The sequence below is a fragment of the Cetorhinus maximus genome, chromosome 20 (assembly GCF_964194155.1).
Source record: "Cetorhinus maximus chromosome 20, sCetMax3.hap1.1, whole genome shotgun sequence".
Lineage (NCBI taxonomy): Eukaryota > Metazoa > Chordata > Chondrichthyes > Lamniformes > Cetorhinidae > Cetorhinus > Cetorhinus maximus.
This window is the reverse complement of record NC_135898.1, coordinates 63,349,836-63,364,778: the sequence shown is the minus strand read 5'-3', so window position 1 is coordinate 63,364,778 and position 14,943 is coordinate 63,349,836. Positions and strand designations below refer to the sequence as shown.

The following is a 14,943-nucleotide window of genomic DNA, read 5'->3' as shown; positions in this document are numbered from 1 at the left end:
AAGTTTCTTCTGAATTCCCGATTGGATTTCTTGGTTACTATTTCATATTGATGGCTTCTAGTTGTACACTTCCCCATGAGGGGAAACATTCTCCCTATAACCACTCCATCAAACCCCCTTCATAATTTTAAAAGCTTCTTTAGGTTGCCCTTCAGCCATTTTTTCCCCTCAAAAAAAAAAGAGACCCAAGCCCGTCAATCCTTTCCTGAATTATACGCCCATGCATCTCTGTTATCATCCTTGGAAATCTTCTCTACACCCTCTCCAGTGCCTCAATGTACTTTTATAATATGGTGACCAGAACTGCATGAAGTACCCTTCAGTGCAGTCTAACCAAGGTTACCATAAATTCCCTACTTTTCAATTCTATCCATCTAGAAATAAAGCTTGACATTTCGAGTCCTCATGACACTTCAGCAGAACTGAGTAAAGTTAGGAGAGGGGTGAAATATAAGCTGGTTTAAGGTGGGGGGTGGTTGTAGGGACAAGCAAGCAGTGATAGGAGCAGATAATCAAAAGATGTCACAGACAAAGGAACAAAGACAAAGTGTAAGAGGTGGTGATATTATCTAAGAGAATGTGCTAATTAAGAATGGATGGCAGGACACTCAAGGTACAGCTCTAGTGGGGGTGGGGTGGAAAGACTGACAGGCCATTACAGTTATAGATTTTAAAATAATGGAAATAGGTGGGAAAAGAAAAATCTATATAAATTATTGGAAAAAACAAAAGGGAGGGGGAAGAAACGGAAAGGGGGTGGGGATGGGGGAGGGAGTTTAAGATCTAAAGTTGTTGAATTCAATATTTAGTCTGGAAGGCTGTAAAGTGCCTAGTCGGAAGATGAGGTGCTGTTCCTCCAGTTTGCGTTGGGCTTCACTGGAACAATGCAGCAAGCCAAGGACAGACATGTGGGCAAGAGAGCAGGGTGGAGTGTTAAAATGGCAAGCGACAGGGAGGTTTGGGTCTTTCTTGCGGACAGACCGCAGGTGTTCTGAAAAGCGGTCGCCCAGTTTGCGTTTGGTCTCTCCAATGTAGAGGAGACCGCATTGGGAGCAACGAATGCAGTAGACTAAGTTAGGGGGAATGCAAGTGAAATGCTGCTTCACTTGAAAGGAGTGTTTGGGCCCTTGAATGGTGAGGAGAGAGGAAGTGAAGGGGCAGGTGTTGCATCTTCTGTGTGGGCATGGGGAGGTGCCATAGGTGGGGGTTGAGGAGTAGGGGGTGATGGAGGAGTGGACCAGGGTGCCCCGGAGGGAACGATCCCTACGGAATGCTGCCAGGGTGGGGGTGAAGGGAAGATGTGTTTGCTGGTGGCATCATGCTGGAGTTGGCGGAAATGGTGAAGGATGATCCTTTGAATGCGGAGGCTGGTGGGGTGATAAGTGAGGACAAGGGGGACCCTATCATGTTTCTGGGAGGGAGGAGAAGGCGGGAGGGCGGATGCGCAGGAGATAGGCCGGACACGGTTGAGGGCCCTGTCAACGACTGTGGGTGGAAAACCTCGGTTAAGGAAGAAGGAGGACATGTCAGAGGAACTGTTTTTGAAGGTAGCATCATCAGAACAGATGCGACGGAGGCGAAGGAACTGTGGGAGTTGGTAGGCTTGTAATGGATATTGGTGGACAGTCTATCACCAGAAATTGAGACAGAGAGGTCAAGGAAAGGAAGTATCAGAGATGGACCATGTGAAAATGGGGTGGAGATTGGAAGCAAAATTAATAAATTTTTCCAGGTCCCGACGAGAGCATGAAGCAGCACCGAAGTAATCATCGATGTACCGGAGAAAGAGTTGTGGGAGGGGGCCGGAGTAGGACTGGAACAAGGAATGTTCCACATACCCCATAAAGAGACAGGCATAGCTGGGGCCCATGCGGGTACCCATAGCCACACCTTTTATTTGGAGGAAGTGAGAGGAGTTAAAGGAGAAATTGTTCAGTGTGAGAACAAGTTCAGCCAGACGGAGGAGAGTAGTGGTGGCTGGGGATTGTTCCCTCTGGGACACCCTGGTCCACTCCTCCATCACCCCCTACTACTCAACCCCCACCTATGGCACCTCCCCATGCCCACACAGAAGATGCAACACCTGCCCCTTCACTTCCTCTCTCCTCACCGTCCAAGGGCCCAAACACTCCTTTCAAGTGAAGCAGCATTTCACTTGCATTTCCCCTAACTTAGTCTACTGCATTCGTTGCTCCCAATGTGGTCTCCTCTACATTGGAGAGACCAAACGCAAACTGGGCGACCGCTTTGCAGAACACCTGCGGTCTGTCCGCAAGAAAGACCCAAACCTCCCTGTCGCTTGCCATTTTAACACTCCACCCTGCTCTCTTGCCCACATGTCTGTCCTTGGCTTGCTGCGTTGTTCCAGTGAAGCCCAACGCAAACTGGAGGAACAGCACCTCATATTCTGACTAGGCACTTTACAGCCTTCCAGACTAAATATTGAATTCAACAACTTTAGATCTTAAACTCCCTCCCCCATCCCCACCCCCTTTCCGTTTCTTCCCCCTCCCTTTTGTTTTTTCCAATAATTTATATAGATTTTTCTTTTCCCACCTATTTCCATTATTTTAAAATCTATAACTGTAATGGCCTGTCAGTCTTTCCACCCCACCCCCACTAGAGCTGTACCTTGAGTGTCCTGCCATCCATTCTTAATTAGCACATTCTCTTAGATAATATCACCACCTCTTACACTTTGTCTTTGTTCCTTTGTCTGTGACATCTTTTGATTATCTGCTCCTATCACTGCTTGCTTGTCCCTACAACCGCCCCTCCCAACAACTTCTCTCCCCCAACCCCCCCCCCCCACCAACCTTAAACCAGCTTATATTTCACCCCTCTCCTAACTGTACTCAGTTCTGCTGAAGGGCCATGAGGACTCGAAACGTCAGCTCTTTTCTTCTCCGCCGATGCTGCCAGACCTGCTGAGTTTTTCCAGGTAATTCTGTTTTTGTTTTGGATTTCCAGCATCCACAGTAGTTTTTTGTTTTTATATAGAAATAAAGCTTAACGTTTGGTTTGCTTTTCTTATTTAAAAAATGACCAACCTGTGGTACAACTTTTAGTAATTACTGTATTCATACTCCAAGATCTCTTTGGTCCTCCAGGCCGCCTAGACTTGTACCTACCAAGTAATAGGTGCCTCACAATTCTCCCTACCGAAATGTGGTGCTGCTACAGTTTACTCAGGAAGTTTGAGTTGCCATGGCAACATGTACTTTTGTATGCAGACTGTAGTCTGGTCCTAGGGATAGTGATGGTAGAGGCTCCAACATTACAACACATGGCTGACCAGGAATCTCTCGCTCATTCTTACTGCCTGCCATTGGTCTGTGTTGGAAGGGTTTACAGCTTAACACTCAACCTGTTTGGCTGCATTATGAATGCACCTTCTCTGGCCATCAAGTACTGGGGTGAGACTCGAACCCATAATTTCTGGCTCAGAGGCAGGAATGCTACCCACTGCACAACAAGATTGCCACCAAAATGTACTACTTCACATTTGTCTGCATTAAACTTCATTTGACAACGATTTGCCCATTTTGCAAGCTAATTAATGTCCTTCTGTAATTTGCTGCAGTCCTCAGGTGTGGACTGTTCCCCCACCTCAACCAAATTGGTGCAAATTTATAACAGTTAGAAATTTGGTGTCACCTGCCAGTTCAGAAATCATATAACAGTAGTATCCACTTCCCATGATGAACTGTTAATGTTTAACTCAGTGACCAGATAATTCTAAATCCTTCAGCATCAACATCATCTTACATCAATTCTGTGAAGCAGCCAACCCCCATTCCTGTGGTGCACATTAGAATCTCTGAGATTACCACCCTCAAGCTCTCGTAATAGGTCAAACATTCTCCATTTTAAACAAATATTGTGGGGGCACTCACTTGATTGCATAACCTATTTGTTTATACCTTTAATGAAACAGTCCCTTCACAACATCCCATGAGAAAATTATTTCTGGAAGAATTTCCACACTCCCTTGATTTAACTGTTTATAGAGCTGCACAAATTACATCTCCAAATAAAACAAGGAAAAAGATTTGCCAGCAGTAATTTTGGCAACAAAAAGGGAAAATTCATTCATTTTATCACTAATCTATTTACACAAATCTCAAGATGCACAGAGCAGTCAAGGTATGTTCACAAATTAGCACTGGAGCATAGGGGTGTACAATATCAAGTTAAATAAAGAATGGCAAGAAATCCCTGTGTAAATGAGCTGCTTCAATAGATTTTTTCACAACATAAAAAAAAGGACAAAGGATAAACATCCACAGAAAATCTTAACTTAACACTGATCAATATATTGCTTGCTATAGAGACTGTACCCTGCTTATAACATCATCTTTGTTGGATCAAGCTATGTCTTTGCTGCCCGGTTGCAGCAATTGTAAAACCAAAAGCATTAGGTGGGTCAGAAAATGCAATTCTATTCCACCAGTTTTATCTTCTTTGCCTTTACATTATTGCTTCACATTTACTGCTCATCTGTTGCGAGTCTTCAGATGGGAGATCACTCCAATTTCAGCAAGACATTGTCAGTTACAGTAGGGGCATTGTAGGTCATCATTCTCTGATGAAGGAGCTATTGCCATATGCTCCTACCAGTGGTGGTGCTTTTCTGTGGCAAATCTGATGGCATAGTTCTTCAAAGTTCCATATGCGTATGGAGATTTTGGCGTCAAGTACCTTAGTCATAGACAGACTATTCCCAGTTGTTGAAGTAAACCTGGCATGAAATGATGTTTCACTTGCATGAATCTTTGTATCTTGGTTTTGGCCACCCAATGGGTCTACTGGCACCATCAAGCTCTCCATAGTGTGTATTTTTGGTCGATGACCATCATCCACCCTAATGACATGGCCTAACCATCGTGGTCTACCAGTTTACATGCTGCATTTTGGATAGTATCTATCCCAATGCATGGAAAAAGCACGCATTACTCGATACATCTATTTACTCAATTCTGAATTACTAATGTTATGCACTGTATACATCAAGGCAGAAAGCACTCCCGCAATTTCAGGCACTTTCCAGATATTAGGTGGCTGTTTGGGCCAAAGAAGAGACAAACATCAAGGTGTTTACCACAGAAAATGACAACCTAGAATAGAAAAGGAAATTCCTTTAGGCTACTCATATGTACCACCTAGTGGTCAACATCAGGGCAAGTTAGCAATCAGTGCTGAGGTGGGAGAAAAATTAGAACTCAAAGTTAAGTAAAAACCAAGACTTAAAAGATAAATAAAATAATACAGTAATTGGTAAAAACATCCTTAATAGATAAATTCTTTAAAAACCTTTTAATTCTAGTTTTTAATTACTAATTTTGTCCAAAATAAATTTGTAACTTCAGACTCCTTCATTGATACGAATGAATGAAATACGCCAGTGAATATATTAAACTATCAGCAAGTTCTAAAATATTCATTAAATTATCTAAGGATAAATTAAAAATTGGCATTGTCCCATATATTATATTATCCCATATCTTACATTAGTCTTTAGAAGCCAAGTTATTTCTGCTCAGTCTCCCAATAGACTTAAGCTAATTTACTACTAGTCAATGACGTTTTATAATCTTACAAGCCTTAAGAGCATTAAAATGCTTATTCCTCACTAGCTGGTTTAGAAAACAGCTTTGACCCAGTTCTATAAACAGAATGCTCTTCAGGCCTATGGATCAACCAATGGTCAGTTTTGCAAATTAACATTTTTAGTTACTCTGTCATGTTTAGAGATTCTGACTATGCCAACACAGGATTTTGATGCTTTAGAAAATGCTATTAGATTAAATGTATCTTAATGAGTTCAATTCGCAGAACAGCAGAACTCAAAAATGTAGATGAGGATCCAAATTAAGCATCTGAAACAAAGTACTTTAGAAAATGGGCGTTCGTGGAAAGGACTCTAGTTAAAATATGCAACTATTGTCACTAAGATAGCCCCTTCATTTGAGCACAGCATTGGAGTAGCTGCTGAGAATATACTTTCTGGAAGCAGATAGTTGGTTTGGTTGATATGCCTACTGGCAAATTCCTGAAATCCAGCCTCACGAGAGAAAACTCATTCATATTCACAGCAGATGGTGGAATTTGAATTCAATAAAAATCTGGAATTAAAAGTCTAATGATGCCCATGAAACCATTGTTGATTGTTGTAAAAATCCATCTGGGTCACTAATGTCCTTTAGAGAAGGAAATCTGTTGTCCTTACATGGTCTGGCCTGGCCTACACATGACTCCAGACCCACATTACAGCAATGTGGTTGACTCTTAAATGCCCTCTGAAGTGGCCTAGCAAGCCACTCAGTTGTAACAAACCAGTACAAAGTTACAAAAGTGGAATTAAACCAGACGGACCACCCGGCATCGACCTAGGCACCAGAAACAACAATGGCAATCGCAGCCCTGTCCACCCTGCAAAGTTCTCCTTACTAACATCTGGGGGCTAGTGCCAAAATTGGGAGTGCTGTCTCACAGACTAGTCAAGCAACAGCCTGACATAGGTATGATTCCGTAAGGATGACTTACAGACAATGTCCCAGACACCACCATCACCATCCCTGGGTATGTACTGACCCACCAGCAGGACAGACCCAGCAGAGGTGGCGGCACAGTGGTATACAATCGGGAAGGAGCTGCCCTGGGAGTCCTCAACATCGTCTCCGGACCTCATGAAGTCTCATGGAATCAGGTCAAACATGGGCAAGGAAACCTCCTGCTGATTACCACGTATCGCCCTCCCTCAGCTGTGAATCAGTGCTCCTCCATGTTGAACATCACTTGGAGGAAGCACTGAGGGTGGCAAAGGCGCAGAATGTACTCTGGGTGGGGGACTTCATATTCCAGCACCAAGAGTGGCTCGGTAGCACCACTACTGACCAAGCTGACCAAGTCCTAATTGACATAGCTGCTAGGCTGGGTTTGTGGCAGATGGTGAGGGAACCAACAAGGGGGAAAAAACATACTTGACTTCATCCTCACCAACCTGCCTGCCACAGATGCATCTGTCCATGACAGTATCGGTAGGAGTGACCACCGCACAGCCATTGTGGAGATGAAGTCCCACCTTCACATTGAGGATACCCTCCATGTTGTGTGGCATTACCACCGTGCTAAATGGTTAGATTTCAAATAAATCCAGCAACTCAAGACTGGCATCCATAAGGCACTGTGGGCCATCAGCAGCAGAATTGTACTTGAACACAATCTGCAATCTCATGGCCCAGCATCTCCCCCACTCTGCCATTATCATCAAGCCTGGTTCAATGAAGAGTACAGTGCCAGGAGCAGCACCAGGCATACCTAAAAATGAGGTGTCAACCTGCTGAAGCTGTAACACAGGGCTACTTGCATGCCAAACAGCATAAGCAGCATGTGATAGACAGAGCTAAGCGATCCCACAACCAACGGATTAGATCTAAGCTCTGCAATCTTGCCACATCCAGTCATGAAGAGTGGTGGACAATTAAACAACTCACTGGAAGAGGAGGCTCCACAAATATCCCCATCCTCAATGATGGAGGAGCCCAGCACATCAGTGCAAAAGATAAGGCTGAAGCATTCGCAACAATCTTAAGCCAGAAGCGTTGAGTGGATGATCCATCTCGGCCTCCTCCGGAGGTCCACAGCATCAAAGATGCCAGTCTTCAGCCAATTCGATTCACTCCATGTGGTATCAAGAAACGGCTGAAGGCATTGGATACTGCTATGGGCCCTGACAATATTCAGGCAATAGTACTGAAGACTTGTGCTCCAGAACTTGCCCCTAGCCAAGCTGTTCCAGTACAGCTGCAACACTGGTATCTACCCGGCTATGTGGAAAATTGCCCAGGTATGTCCTGTACACGAAAAGCAGGACAAATCCAACCCAGCCAATTACCACCCCATCAGTCTACTCTCCATCATCAGTAAAGTAATGGAAGGGGTCATCAACAGTGCTATCAAGCGGCACTTGCTTAGCAATAACCTGCTCACTGATGTCCAGTTTGGGTTCTGCCAGGGCCATTCAGCTCCTGACCTCAAAACAGCCTTGGTTCAAACATGGACAAAAGAGATGGACTCGCAAGGTGAGGTGAGAGTGACTGCCCTTGACATCAAGGCAGCATTTGAACAAGCTTGGGCTGACATTCACGCCACACAAGTGTCAGGCAATGACCATCTAGAACAAGAGAGAATCCAACCGTCGCACCTTGATGTTCAATGGCATTACCGTGTGTGTGTGCGCGAGTGCGTTTTGATGAATTACTTCATGCAGTACTTGCAGAACCTCCTGTTGTATAAAAACCATCCCATTTATATTTCAGAATATTCCATGCTAGCTTAAGGTCATTAAAATCAACGCTTGTTTTAAAGTCACATTTCAAAATTATTACCATTGACCAAAAACTGAACTGGACTAGCCATATAAATGCTGTGGCTACAAGAGCAGGTCAGAAGCTAAGAATTGTGCGACGAGTAACTTACCTCCTGACTTCCCAAAGCCTGCCCACCATCTACAAGGCACAAGTCAGGAGTGTGATGGAATACTCCCCACTTGACTGGATAAGTGCAGCTCCCACAGCACTGAAGAAACTGGACACCGCCCAGGACAAGCAGCCCGCTTGATTGGCACCACATCCACAAACATTCACTCCCTCCACAACCGACGCACAGTAGCAGCAGTGTGTACCATCTACAAGATGCACAGCAGGAATTCACCAAGGCTCCTTCAACAGCACCTTCCAAACCCATGACCACTAATATCTAGAAAGACAAGGGCAGCAGATACATAGGAACACCTTCACCTGTAAGTTCCCCTCCAAGTAACTCAACATCCTGACTTGGAAATATATTGCCGTTCCTTCACTGTCACTGGGTCAAAATCCTGGAACACCCTTCCTAACAGCACTATGAGTGTATCTACACCACATGGACTGCAGCAGGTCAAGGCAGCTCACCACCACCTTCTCAAGGGCAACCAGGGATGGGCAATAAATGCTGGCCAAGCCAGCAAAGCCCACATCCCATGAATAAAAAAAAATCAAAACCAGGACTAGTCAGAACAAGAAAATTGTTCAGTAAAATGTTTAGTTACCCACTAAATTCGCAAGGAGCAGTTTGTACTTAAGTGAATTTAACTATTACTTTACAGACAAGTGAATGTACAGTTAAGCAGTTTGTCAATTTATATTTGGCCGCATTTGGCTGGAGTGCATGCAGTCCATCTACTGAAATGTGAAATATCTAATATTCGATTCAGATGACAAGCAAGTACTGTTGTTGCTCCCTAACTTTCACTATTGAATGATTAGTTATTTGGCACAGCTCAACGCAGGATGCAGGGATCGTTTGAGGTCTGACTAGTGCCACTGAGCCCAAGAAAATATCTAAGGCAGACTCAAAATTTGTAAATTAAATTGATGAAATGTATTAGACAGCGTGCTAGTTGGATCCAGCAATATGATGCTATCAAAAAGAACTGATGGTTAATCACCATTGGATCATCAGATGAAATTACATAACTGTGGGTTAAATGACTCTGCCTTTGAAACCTTTAGACACCTTGGCCACCGAGAGGTCTGAAGCCAAAGGTCCCATTCTATCTCCATCCACCTTCATTTTTATATTCTCCTCACCCTCACAGTTTTTGTTTGCCACTTTCAGTGTTATTAAGTTACAAAGAAATAGTACAATAAGGCAAGCAAATACAGGACTTAGCAAGGAAATGCAACTATCTGAAGGGACAGTGCATTGTCTGAACATGATCTCTTAACATGCCCATTTTATATAACATTAATTTAAATGTATCTTTGGTCTTATTGATAAGTGTTACACTATGATCATTTCTGTATTTCTGGGCAATGTTAATTTGAAGCATTGATGCACTTACGAACAAACCCTTAATCTTCTACAGAATATACATAACAATTGAATTATTTTTTTCACATCACAGGCAAAACAGACAGTTTTAATAAACTTTAAGCTGCACTGCCTAATTCCTCCATTTTCATGGGCCAGTGTGAATTGCTCCTGAGTCCACATTATTTCCACATGTTTGTGTATTTATATGTTGCTTATTACACCAAACTTCTGGAAATAATGAAAGGCTTTAAATTTCACATTATTCAGTACACTAGCAGATTTCCCAATGTGTTGCTCACTGTAACTTGGATGTTGCACTGCTTTATAAGTAGATGCAAGAAACATTTAACTATGGTGCCGGCTGCCTGCTCAAGTGGATGACCATCAACATCCTGGGGGTTACCACTGATTAGAAACTGAACTGGACCAGTCATAAATACTGCAGCTACAACAGCAGGTCAGAGGCTGAGAACTCCGCAGCGTGTAGCTCACCTCCTGACTCCCAAAGCCTGTCCATCATCTACATGGCACAAGTCAGGAGTGTGACGAATACTCTCCATTTGCCTGGATGAGTGCAGCTCCCACAACACTCGAAGCTGGACACCATCTACGACAAAGCAGCCTGTTTGACTGGCACCCCCACCACCTTAAACATTGACTCCCTTCACCACCAATGCACAGTGGCAGTAGTGTGTTCCACCTTCAAGATGTACTGCAGCAACTCGCCAAGCTTCTTTCAACAGCACTTTCCAAATCTGCGACTTCTACCCTTGAGAAAAACAAGGGCAACGGACGAATGGGAACATCATCTGAAAGCTCCCCTCCAATTCACACATCATCCTGACTTGGATCTGTATCACCGTTCCATCACCATACCCGAGTCAAAATGCTGCAACTCCCTCCCTAACAGTACCTCAGGTATACCGACATCACATGGACTGCAGTGGTTGAAGAAAGCTGCTCACCATCATCTTCTATAGGAAAGTGAAATAAATACAGACCTTGCCAGCAAAGCTCATATCCCAGGAGTGAATTTAATAAAAAGTAAAAGGCCAGATAGCACTACTCAAAGAATAGCAAGGGAGCTCACCAATGTTCTACCCAATATTTATTTTTCATCTAACTCTAAAAGAGAATGTCTGATCATTTATCTCACTGCTGTTTGTGAAACTGTTTAAGACACAGATTGGATATAGTATTTGCCTGCAAAGCAATGGTAACTACATTGCAGAAGTTATTATTTTGTTGTAAAGCACTTTGAGGTATCATGGGAAATTAGGAGGTGCTAGATAAATGTAAGTTGTTTCTTCCAATTTTTTGTATGTAACAGAAGTAGCATTTACACATCTGAGGTTGATGATGGTGTAATATAAATCCATTTTTCTTTCAATGAACATCCATAAAGTTCAGCACTTTGCTGCACATGCAAGTGTTGCCTTCTGCTTGCATGTACAAAATTAGCTATCATATTAATATCAACTTAGTTGTGCAGCCTTGATAAATGTACTATTGATGTCAAACCTACAACAGTTTGTATTCAATACGATCAAAGCCATCTATGCTAACTTGTTATGCTGACTCAACTGCCATAACAGCAATTTACTTTTAAAGTTTTCAGTTCATTTCTCAAACAGGCAAGGTAGGACTAAATTTCCCATTATAAATTTAAGTCTTGCCTTAGGTATTCTCTTCTGTGTAGTGGTACTAGTTACTCCCACAAGGCAGTGGGACCGCTCATGTTTTGGTACCACCCAATATTTAATTATACAACAGTGTTACACAAGAGTACAATAATTGGACTTCTACATTCTGGGCTGAATATTTGCATCCTTTACATTTGCAACTCCAAGTTCATCAAAGACTGATGAAGAAAACTGGGTAAGACAAGGCCAACACAAAATTTGTTTTTTTTTTGCACACTCATTTCATTCAACTAAATTAGAACAAATTATTCCTCCCCACATTGGATCATTTTGTTCGACTTATTGAATAGTCACCAGCATTCTATCCTTGTGACTCTAATTAAAACCTGCCCTAGCAATCTTCTGTTCCAAACCTGTCTGTGGATGTTTATGTCCCTATTTTTATTCCAATGTTCACAGCCACAGGGGAGTGTTTATGTTAAAACAAACCCAGTCAAGCACCTGGAACCAGGAACCTCCAACACAATGCAAGACATTTATCAATTATATAGACTGGCTAACAAATTACTATTACTTTCAGTATTTATGGAAATAATTTAAATGGCCAGCTCATTGGTATTTGAAACTTTTGCTTTTTGAAAAAACAAGGCTTCTGCAAAAATATTTTACTCCAATAACTCAATAATTAAATGCAACTCTTGCCCAAAAGCGTCCTGTGCAAAAATGGCCAACATTCCACAGCACAATACTTCCCTTTAAATCAATGCTTGAAAATATTAATTGCAGAAAATGCTTAAAGGCATTTAGAATTACTTTTTGGTTAAATTGGTCACCGTTCATTAATCACAATGAAGGGGAGTGAAAAGAACCTTTTCCTACTATTTCTTCAGCAGTCCCTTTAAGCATGCATGGAACATACCCCAGCTAGTTTTCCCACACATTTTGCAGCAGGAAGCTTAAAAGGCACAGGACCCTTCTTTGCCTATTTAAATTAAACTAGGTCAAACCTATATAAAATATAAAACATGGAATGAGTTGACACCCCTGTATTAGAAATCAGAAGGCTCCTAGGTTTACAACAGATGTTAACTCAAAGGATTCAAAAGATCAAGGAAGAAAAAAAATCAGTGAGCTTCAGTCAACATATTATACTACTAGCAGTGACGCGGTTTTAATTTTTGTATTCTTTTGCACTACATCTTTCACTAATTTGATGATTATAGATCAAAACAAAGAAAAATATGTAACATTTCCAAAATAACGGATTGAAAAAGTGTTAACAGGAAATCTGAAACACAGATCCCAAAAGATCATTGGAGATTTATTCAGCTGTATTAATACAAACATGAACATTGCAACAAAAGCACCTCAGACAATGTCACCTACAAGCACATCCTAATTATCGGCATCTCACAGCATCCATGATTTTCTCCCACACCTCTCGGATAGATTCAGTTAACTTATTCTCAGACAAACATTACAAGTCTCACACTTCAGCCATCATGTAACTGTTCCCAAGCTGACAACTTAAGCATCACGTTTACTTCTGGTATATTCTAAACAAATAAGAACTGCTTTGTTGCAATGGAAAATTATAATATTGTTAAAATCAGATTTGTTTACTTGCACATAATCTGATATTTTAATCTTCCATTCTTCCTTCCCCTCCAATTTTTAAACTTCAATACAATGCATCGCGAGTTGCGCAGAAACGAAGATTATAACTTTTCAGGAGGCCTGTGCAGAAGCCGAAATTAAAATAGAAGTCATCCCTACCTTTTCACCAGAAAAAATAAATTCTGATTATTTTCATCATTTTACACCAACAATGCCAAAATCAACAGAAAAAGATTGTACCCCAAGTTAATAACTTTCAGCATGGATTGAATTGTATTGCAAACCTCTTGCCACCCACTCTGACAATCATACACAAGATTAGCAGACTTACCTATTACTTGCAGTAGCTCTGTGTTGCTGATCTGTGAATCACTAATGCTGAAAGTCTCGAGTTGTTTTACATCTCCCAAGAGAAAGCCTTCCTGTAGTGAAAAACAAGTTAAATTAGAACAAAAAAAAAACAAGAATGCAAAATAAAACTCAATAAATTTGAGAAACAGGTAGAAATAATAAAAATTAAATCAAGTTATTTCACTGTAATTAAAGCTACTTCACTCATTCCAACTTTTGCAGCAAAGTTAACACTAACAAAACTACTCCACTGATAAGATCTGTGAAAGCATTGCCAGTCGAGTTGTTTGAAGACCATCAAGTCAATTTCTGGCAAGCAGCTAAGTATCATTTGCTTGCGAACATTTTAATACTAGACTTGATCACCAGAAACAAACCGGAGACTCAAATGTCACCTGTCTGGCTGACCAAATTCTAGAAGATTTTAAGACACACCAAAGTTTGCAAAGACAATTCTACAGCAACGATTTTTACATCAAAGAAACTGGGTTCTGACAAAGGTCATTGACCTGAACCATTAACGCTTTCTCTCTTCACAGATGCTGCCGGACCTGCTGAATATTTCCAATAACTTTTCTTTTTATTCAAGAAAACAGGGCTGGTCCATTAAAAAAAAATGATACAGCAAAAAATATTTTCCAAAAGTTCTATAAAGGAAAGCCTCAACATTGCGCATTTGCTGCACTCAAAACTTTACAACCGTTTTCCACTTTCGTTGAAGAAAACATTCGGAGAAACACATTTTAACGAAAAAGAAAAATCCTGCAGAAAGTGGGCACATCAAGGCAAGCGGAATGTATTCGCTTCAAGGCTGCAGTGACTCCCAAACCAGGCTCACTCCGCCGAGCCCGGGTGCAAAATGTACCGTTTTGTAACCGATTTCCGCGGTGACCTTTCGCCGGGGACAAAGCAGCTGCTGCCCAGTCACAAGCCCCCAGGCGCTCGGGTCTTGCGGCCTCACGGATTTAATTCTTGAACGACCCCTCCTGCGAGGAAAGGCCGGGCTCCGGACGACAGGAGCCGCAGACTCGGCCTCTCTCTTCAACCGACCCGAAAAAACCTCACTCCTAACGAGCTGGCGGCATCTGAGAGCTCGGCTGGGCTGCGGGGAAGCCGGGCCGGAGGCGACGGTGCTGCTACTTACATGGTCCGAGGGGCTGTTGGCGTGATGATAAACTAAAGAACTGAAAGTATAGCCCGAGACGGAGGCAGCCATCTTTTTTCCAACCTTCCCACCCACACCCCCCCGCGGCACGGACACTTCCGGTCCACGCACAGACCGCTAGAAACGGCCAACATCCGCCCCGCACTTTCCCAACTTCCGCCCCACCCGTCCGCCCATTGCTCTTTACATAGACTGGGTCTCCTGTACAGCAGAGCCGTTAGGATCACAGCTGCTAAACCAAGAACCCTTTTAAGGAGTAACATTTTTTTGCCCTCTGAGAAAGTTGGCCAATCTGTGACCTGATCATAA

General features: G+C 42.5%; 1 protein-coding gene across 1 annotated transcript in view; it reads right to left on the bottom strand.

The window, feature by feature from the left end:
• The window catches only part of abraxas2 (abraxas 2, BRISC complex subunit), a 38,797-nt gene extending 24,075 nt beyond the window's left edge, over positions 1 to 14,722 (bottom strand). The window contains exons 1-2 of the mRNA XM_078564851.1: positions 14,614 to 14,722; positions 13,450 to 13,540 (exon numbers count right to left, since the gene is read on the bottom strand). Of these exons, the coding sequence (XP_078420977.1) occupies positions 13,450 to 13,540; positions 14,614 to 14,685 (163 nt within the window). The 5' untranslated portion in view covers positions 14,686 to 14,722. The remainder of the gene's footprint in view (positions 1 to 13,449; positions 13,541 to 14,613) is intronic.
• Positions 14,723 to 14,943: the final 221 nt, after the last annotated feature.